This window comes from Mastacembelus armatus, chromosome 8, assembly GCF_900324485.2.
Source record: "Mastacembelus armatus chromosome 8, fMasArm1.2, whole genome shotgun sequence".
NCBI lineage: Eukaryota > Metazoa > Chordata > Actinopteri > Synbranchiformes > Mastacembelidae > Mastacembelus > Mastacembelus armatus.
In genome coordinates this window covers 3,767,474-3,775,728 of record NC_046640.1, presented here as the reverse complement: position 1 = coordinate 3,775,728, position 8,255 = coordinate 3,767,474, and the positions used below count along the sequence as shown (strand labels likewise).

Below are 8,255 nucleotides of genomic sequence, written 5' to 3'. Positions count from 1 at the left end.
TTGCTATTCGTGAGGTGGTTCATGAGTCCCTGGGTTTTAGTCCCTCAGAGCTTGTTTTTGCATATACAGTGTGTGGTCCTTTAAAACTGGTAAAAGACAAATTGTTGTCCAGTGAAAGTGAACAAAATCTGTTGGACTTTACACTGAAACTGCACCATGCTTGTGAAAATGTCAAAGAAAACCTTGAGGCTGTGCAGGCCAAGATACCAAAAGGCCAAGTCATGGTTTGACAGAAATGCTAATGTCAGAGAATTTAAACCCAGTGACAAAGTGTTGGCCAATGGCGTAGGTCTCGCTTGTGTCACATGAACATGTTGAAGCCTTACTTTGAGCGCACCTCTTTTTCTTTGTCACCTCTTGTCTGACATGTGTGTCACCACCTCTGTGGAGGTGTCTAGTCCTAAAGTGACAATGCCTTGTCTTGTCACCAATAGACTCCCAGAGGAGATGTCCAGCTCTGAAATTGCAGCCTCATGTTTATGCTCTGATGAGGGAGAGGTGGTCCTGACTGAAGCACTGACTCATGGAAAGTTGTCAAATTCAGAAATATTGGATAATCTGTCTGTCCATCTGGCTCACGTTCCTGACCTAGCACACTCAGATTTGGTGGATTTGCAAATAAATCATTGTTCTCAGATGTTCCCTTACAGACTGCACTTTTAGAGCATGATATTGACATTGGTGGCACGGTGCCAGTAAAACAGAACCATTATCATATCTGATAAATATCACTGACTTAAGCAACAGGTCAAGTATATGAGCCATACCGTGTCCTTTGAGCCATGGTATAGCTGAGCCATGTTGTAGTGCGTGGAGTTCTCCCTCTTTGCTCATCATTAAGTCCAATGAGTCCACCAAGTGTTTATAAAGAGCTCCTCACATAGACACATAGATAATAAAGTTTCCTTTTTTCCTTAGTCTTAAAGGATTAAGAGGGGTTGGTGAAAGGAAATCTCAGGAAAAAAATTTCTTGTTTTAGATTGAGGCTCAAAATTAGGACCAAAATAAAGGTAAAATGAAGAATAAATTCACCAGGCCCAGTGATAACTACCACCTTCTGTGTACAAGTTCCTACATACCCTACAAGTCAGTCCTTTGAAGAAGCCTGTCTCCAAGAAAAACAAACTCTATCAGCTCACTGGACTGGAGATTGTATCACTATTATGACCTCATAACTGTCAGCATAGAGAATGTGCAGTCATTTCCAGAAAATGTGTGTGTGTGCGTTTATGTGTGTGCTGCGGTGTTGACGATGGTGTTGGGGGGATAAGATGATAAGGGATTCATTGTTATCAGCTAGTCTTTTCTTCACATCTGCACACACACACTCTTGCATCTTGCCGTCACTCCAGAGAACATCGCTCCACTTGCGTGAGCACATTTGGTCCTTATGACACTGGAAATGCAAGAACTTACGTACATGCAAACACTCATGCACAAATAACACAAATACATGCGCAGTCACAATCACATACACCTACACGCAGCAAACCCCTGTGGAGCCTGTGAAGACATTTCATTTAGGGAGGGCAATCACCAAAACTGTGAGAGGAGACAATGACAGCAAGTGGCATGCAGGCAGAATATTAGAAACAATAAAGCAGTCTCAAATGTATTTAGGGCCAGATTTACTTGCAGTTTGAAAAAAACAGCAATTAAAAGTTTTTCTTTGGAGTAGATGTATCAGTATATTCTTGACAAAATGCTGAGGTACAAAATGACATGATTGATACATTTATTGCATAGTTATGAAAGCATTGTTTATGGAGGGGAAACCACTGAGCACTCATCAAGGTGTAAATGTATGTCACCTTGGTGTGGGTACACCCATTTCTGTGGCTGTGGCATGACATGTATCAACAGTTCACTCCAGGACTTCAGAATATCTTCATCACAACACACAGCCACATCAGAGAACAATGGGAGGTAAGTTAGCTGGTACATACTCAAAGCAACCACTGCAATAACTAACAGGGACATTGCTTCTTAAAAATGCAGCTGTTGAGTTTATTTTTTTAAAATGTTTTTTTAATGTTTTATTTTCAAACTTACAACTAAATCAATTCATCTCCATGAGGATGTCAGCAGATGCCTCAAAAATAAAATCCAAATGATGATTTTCTTGTAATTTGAATGAACTATTCCTTTAATTCTCTTCTCCCTTTTCTCCTAATGCCTTTATTTCCTCACTCCTCTGTCATGACTCCCTGGGACTCACAAAACATTAAATTGCTGCTGCTGTTTGTCACCTGCTAGTACTAATTCAGGCACCTGAGGAGAGGTGAACATAATTCAGGCAGTAGGGCTCCTGTATTTTTCTTCCTGCCACTTGCTGTCTCCCTCCTTCCCTCTCTCTCCTCCTGGCCCATGCTATGTCAACTGGTTGCTGGCACCATCTTGTGCTCATGAATATATTAATATAACATAAGACCATCATTCATTTATTTGATCGATTATTGTGCTGATATAGTTTTCTAAAAATCAAACAATGTCATTTCAACAGTTTATACAAGTTGAAAATAATTTATAAAATTAATAGTCTCTTCACTTAGTTCCATTAATTGTAAACATGACTCATCGTAGACAGTGTTTTTGTGGAAGTGTGTGTGTGTGTGTGTGTGTGTGAGCATAAAAATACTTTTGTTTATTAAAAATATGTGAAGTATGTGTTGTGTGTACATTAGTCTGTGTGTTTCTCCTCTGTTTCATTCTTGGTAATGGGAAATTCCAGCGATGTCCTGAACCGAATGGGCACCTGGCACTCCTCGCTGATTGGCTGCTTGGCCACAGGGGCATGGATCCGCAGCTGTCCGTCATCCATAAGGGAACAAGACAGGCCAGAAATATCCAGATGATTGGGTAGGTTGATTTTCTGGGCGAACCCCATTTGAGATGAAGCTGAGGAGGAGAAGGAGGCGCTGGAGGAGGCGGAGGAACAGGACTGGCTCTCCTCTGCTCCAGCCTGCTTCATGGCCACCACTGCCAAGCTGCGCCCCTCCAGTTTCACAGTGATTTCATTGGGGGAGTAACCACGGGCATCAATGGTCACCAGTAGGTCGCTGTTGTTCTCTGTGGCCTGCTGGGCTTCCTTCTGCAGCTCTGTGTTGGGAGTCTCTCTGTGCTGCTCTTTACCATCACTCAGCCTGAAAGAGAATCCGAATCTGGATCAATATCAACTCATCCACTGATATAGACCAGAGCAAACCATTAATAGGCTTGAAAACACCTGTAAACATACCCAATCAGGTCTATCTTCCAGTGAGAGACACAGTTACACATACCTTGCCAGACTGGAGGAAATTAAGGGCATCTGGCTAAGTCTGAGAATGGGGAGCCCATCATGGAGCTCCCTCAGGAGGCTGTCAGCCAGCTTGGCTCTCCGGTTGAAGAAGTCTTGCTGCAGGGAAGAGAGGGCCTCGTGATGCAGCGGCCACAGCAGCCTCTCTCGGCTGAAGAATGGGTCATCGCCAAACAGGCTGGTCAAGGCAGCATGCTGGGACATCATGTCAGCAGTGGAAGAAATTACAAGGCAGCCTGCGAACAGTGTGTATCGTACCCTCTTAAGTTCTTGATTGCAGATTTCTCCTGTCAGAACTAATAGCCTTAGTGTCCAGTGAAGAGTGAGAGCTGAAAGTTTCCAGAGGTTCCTTTGCTGTCTTCTATCTGATAGATTTGGAAGATAATACAGAACTTCTCTCCTTTATATGCCCCAGTTGCTCTGCCTGGACACTCCCCCTGGGCTATTTTCAGCTCATAAGCTCATTGCTGTTTGTGAGCGTGTGCTAGGGAGGTCAGGAATGACCTGCAACTAATCAAAAGGCTAAAGACAGCTCATAGTGCTTTATAAATAAATAAGGAATGAATGGTCACATCCCATTTGTGTTTGCATACATGTGTCTTGCTAACTCTCCAGAAATGTCCTGTTTCTTGTTTTTCATTCCAACTGTGTGATTCAAATGCAGATTAAAATGTGTAAACAGTTAGTTTTTTGATAAGTTATAAAGAAGTACTATATAAAAAATTAGGAGTACTGTAAAAATACCTGTGGTCATGAGTTTAATTAATTAATTAATAAAAATGGGAGCCTGAAGTTGAGTTTAGGTTAACAACTTATTGTTCAAGTTACCAACCCTTACCAAGTAGTTTTTTTTTAGTAAATTTGGGCTAAGACAGGAAAAGGCAGATACTGTACAAAGATGTAACTGCCTTATGATGCCTTTCTTTGTGATTTTTTTTTTTTTTTTTTTTGGTTTTCTTGGCAGAGATAGGCTTCCACAAGGTTAAGACTAAACAAGCTTAAACGTGGTAACATTTTGTGAACTACTGCTACTGGAAAGAATAATACCACTCTCATATCTGTACACTATAACAAAAAAAATAGAAGAATGTCATCAATGTAAACATCTAAATATCAGCAAGAAAGTGAATTAACAACTATCCACAAATTTATCAAACTATTCCCTTAAGACTGTAATAGGCATTGTCATCCACAGCTAGTATTATGCTGGATAACTCAACAAAATAACTGACTGGCTTTATTGCCAATTCACAATATGTTCTACATCATTGTGAAATGATATAATGTAATTAAAATCTGCTTAAAATAAGTAATGACGAGACAGGGGTGATCTTTTGTCCTTATTTTGGCTCACAGATACGCTTTCTCATTGTTTATGTGCTAAAAGCTATGTGCACATTTTATAAACTGACGCATGAGCAGCTGTTCATCGCTGCTAAACACACAGACCAGCACCATAAACAGAGTCCATCTTGTAGCAGGTTACAGCGCCCTGTCACTGGTTCTTCAAGGCAGTTGCTCAGGGCACTAACATTTCCCAGAGACTGCCTGCATGTGTGTGCTAACATTAAAAGAAGCTTGTGTCATATCTATTTGTGGCTGTCTTGGCGTCATATTGTAAAACTGTCTTCACATCATTGGGTTAAACAGTGAACTGGCTCATATGTGACTGGCTGAGAACAGCTGCCTTTTTTCTCACTTCGGCTTGTAACAGTGTGCAGGGACAAAATGAATGAAAATAACCCCAGTTTATCTGATATCACCTCCATTATTGTTTATTTCGTTTTTCTCCAAACATTCATTCAAACAATGATGTTTGAATGAATGAATTACACTGTGTTCGGGTTCCACTGCCAGTGTCACATATGTATTGAGTGTATTGGTATTTCTAAGAATAGTGCTTTTTTAGTGGATGACATTATTTATGGTAAATCCAGAAGATTTGGACTGAAATGGGTTAACTATATACTATATATATATACTATATCAGACTTAAAAAAAGATTAAACTTTGAGCTGTCAGAAGAGTTACAGCAAAAATAAAGAATTATGTCAGTAAACCAGGGGATTCCAGAGCCAGAAATAGAAAGGGAGTGTTAAGATGGCTACCTTCACCTCAGCTTTAAATGACCTGGGGTATAATTACACTAGCCAGCCCAGACTGGTCATTAGTTTTGGTCGTATGAGATCATCTGGTCATATCTAGGTTAGATGTGCACGTGTGTGGGTAAGAATAATTCCAATGAACTCATTCAAAAACATTTTAGAATAAATGTACATTTCAGTAATTTTAGATTCCAAAGCTCAGGCTGTGTCCTGTCTCCACCCCTTGTTTTCCCTGTGGTGGTAGCCTTTTCATAATTTTCTCTGATCTCATTACCCAATTAACCCCACTCTGCCCATGCTCACCTGCCTTCTGTTAGCTCTGTATTAAAGCCCAGCTCCTCACACACACTCACTGCTGGCCTGTTGATGTCTCTTTTGACTCTCCTGCTTTCACTCCCTCTATTGTGTTTGGACTTTAGTTACTCCCTGGATTGATTATTTGATTTTAATTGATAAAACCTGTTTCCAACTTTAGCTTATTTGTTTGTCCAGCAGCCATGTCCCACCAGCCCAGCCGACCCACTGGGACGAAGGTCTGGTCCGGGAGAGACTTTGAGATTGGCATCGCAGGCCAATCGTCAGCACCAGGGGATAGTGGCGCTCTACCTGGGGATACTGGCAGGCTAGCTGGGAACAGGCATGCTAGCCGGGAACATTGGTGCCAATCTAGACAGGAATACTGGCAGACTAGCTGGCAACGGAGACTGGGAAGCCGGCGTAGGTGACGGGAGAGCCGGCAGCGGGAGCTGGGGCAGGGCTAGGCACCTCTGCCTAGCCTCGGGGAAGGGGCAACACCAGGTCTGGCATGTCCCCAGCAATGTGCGGGCAGTGGCAAAGGAGACCGCTGCTGTCATGGAGATGTTGCAAGGATGCTGCCTCACAATCCCATCCAGATGGCAGGACAACTCGAGTGCCTCTATGTAGTCCTTGGAGTGCTCTAAATCCTGATTGAAAATCTTCAAATAGTTCATTCCTGTGTAAGTGTTCTGATAGCTGCTTAGCTACAGCTTTTTCTAGGATTTTAGAAATAAATGATAGGTTGGATATTGGTCTATAATTATCCAAGACTCCTGGATCAAGACTAGGCTTTTTGAGCAAAGGTTTGATTACTGCAGTCCTTAGGCCTGTGGTACGTAGCCTGATACTAGACATAAATTTACCAAGTCCAATAAAGATGAGTTGATTAATGGCAGGGTGTCTTTAAGCAGTCTAGTCGGGATGGGGTCCAAGAGACACGTTGATGATTTCGATGAAGCAACTACTGATGTAAATTGAGAGAGATCTATGGGAGAGAAGCAGTCTAAACATAACTGAGGTCCTACAGATGATTCAAGAGCTACTGTAGTAGAAGATTCATTTATTGCAGGTATAGGAAGCATCTGCTGAATTTTATCTCTAATAGTTGTGATTTTATTTGTAAAGAAACTCATAAATTCATCACTGCTGAGAGCTAAGGGAACACTGGGCTCAACGGAGCTGTGACTTTTTGTCAGCCTGGCTACAGTGCTGAAAAGGAACCTGGGATTGTTCTTATGTTCCTCTATTAGTGATGAATAGTATGCAGTTCTGGCTTTACGGAGAGCTTTTTTATATGTTAATAAACTGTTTTTCCAGGTTAGATAAAATTCCTCTAATTTTGTGTAACGCCACTTCCTTTCCAGCCTTCGTGATGCCTGCTTTAAGGTACAAATACAGTGGGTATGGAAAGTATTCAGACCCCTTTAAATTTTTCACTCTTTGTGTCATTGCAGCCATTTGCCAAAATCAAAAAAGTTCATTTTATTTCTCATTAATGTACACTCAGCACCCCATCTTGACAGAAAAAAACAGAAATGTAGAAATTTTTGCAAATTTATTAAAAAAGAAAAACTGAAATATCACATGGTCATAAGTATTCAGACCCTGTGCTCAGTAGTGAGTAGAGCAACCCTTTTGAGCAGCCATGAGTCTTCTTGGGAATGATGCAACAAGTTTTTCACACCTGGATTTGGGGATCCTCTGCCATTCTTCCTTGCAGATCCTCTCCAGTTCTGTCAGGGTGGATGGTGAACGTTGGTGGACAGCCATTTTCAGGTCTCTCCAGAGATGCTCAATTGGGTTTAGGTCAGGGCTCTGGCTGGGCCAGTCAAGAACGGTCACAGAGTTGTTCCGAAGCCACTCCTTTGTTATTTTAGCTGTGTGCTTAGGGTCATTGTCCTGTTGAAAGGTGAACCTTCGGTCCAGTCTGAGGTCCTGAGCACTCTGGAAGAGGTTTTCTTCCAGGATATCTCTGTACTTGGCCGCATTCATCTTTCCTTCAATTGCAACCAGTCGTCCTGTCCCTGCAGCTGAAAAACACCCCCACAACATGATGCTCCCACCACCATGTTTCACTGTAGGGATTGTATTGGGCAGGTGATGAGCAGTGCCTGGTTTTCTCCACACATACCGCTTAGAATTAACGCCAAAAAGTTCAATCTTGGTCTCATCAGACCAGAGAATCTTATTTCTCATAGTCTGGGAGTCCTTCATGTGTTTTTGGGCAAACTCCATGCAGGCTTTCATGTGTCTTGCACTGAGGAGAGGCTTCTGTCGGGCCACTCTGCCATAAAGCCCCAACTGGTGGAGGGCTGCAGTGATAGTTGACTTTGTGGAACTTTCTCCCATCTCCCTACTGCATCTCTGGAGCTCAGCCACGGTGATCTTTGGGTTCTTCTTTACCTCTCTCACCAAGGCTCTTCTCCCACGATTGCTCAGTTTGGCTGGACGGCCAGGTCTAGGAAGAGTTCTGGTCGTCCCACACTTTTTCCATTTGAGGATTATGGAGGCCACTGTGCTCTTAGGAACCTTGAGTGCTGCAGAAATTCTTGTGT

General features: G+C 42.3%; 1 protein-coding gene across 1 annotated transcript; it reads right to left on the bottom strand.

The window, feature by feature from the left end:
• Positions 1-1,721: 1,721 nt before the first annotated feature.
• On the bottom strand, positions 1,722-3,686 carry hspb9 (heat shock protein, alpha-crystallin-related, 9). The gene is made up of 2 exons (XM_026325011.2): positions 3,282-3,686; positions 1,722-3,143 (listed from the first exon to the last, which is right to left on the bottom strand). Exons 1-2 carry the CDS (start codon positions 3,503-3,505, stop codon positions 2,681-2,683), a joined length of 687 nt encoding a protein of 228 aa, XP_026180796.1. The 5' UTR covers positions 3,506-3,686; the 3' UTR covers positions 1,722-2,680.
• Between the last annotated feature and the right edge of the window lie 4,569 nt (positions 3,687-8,255).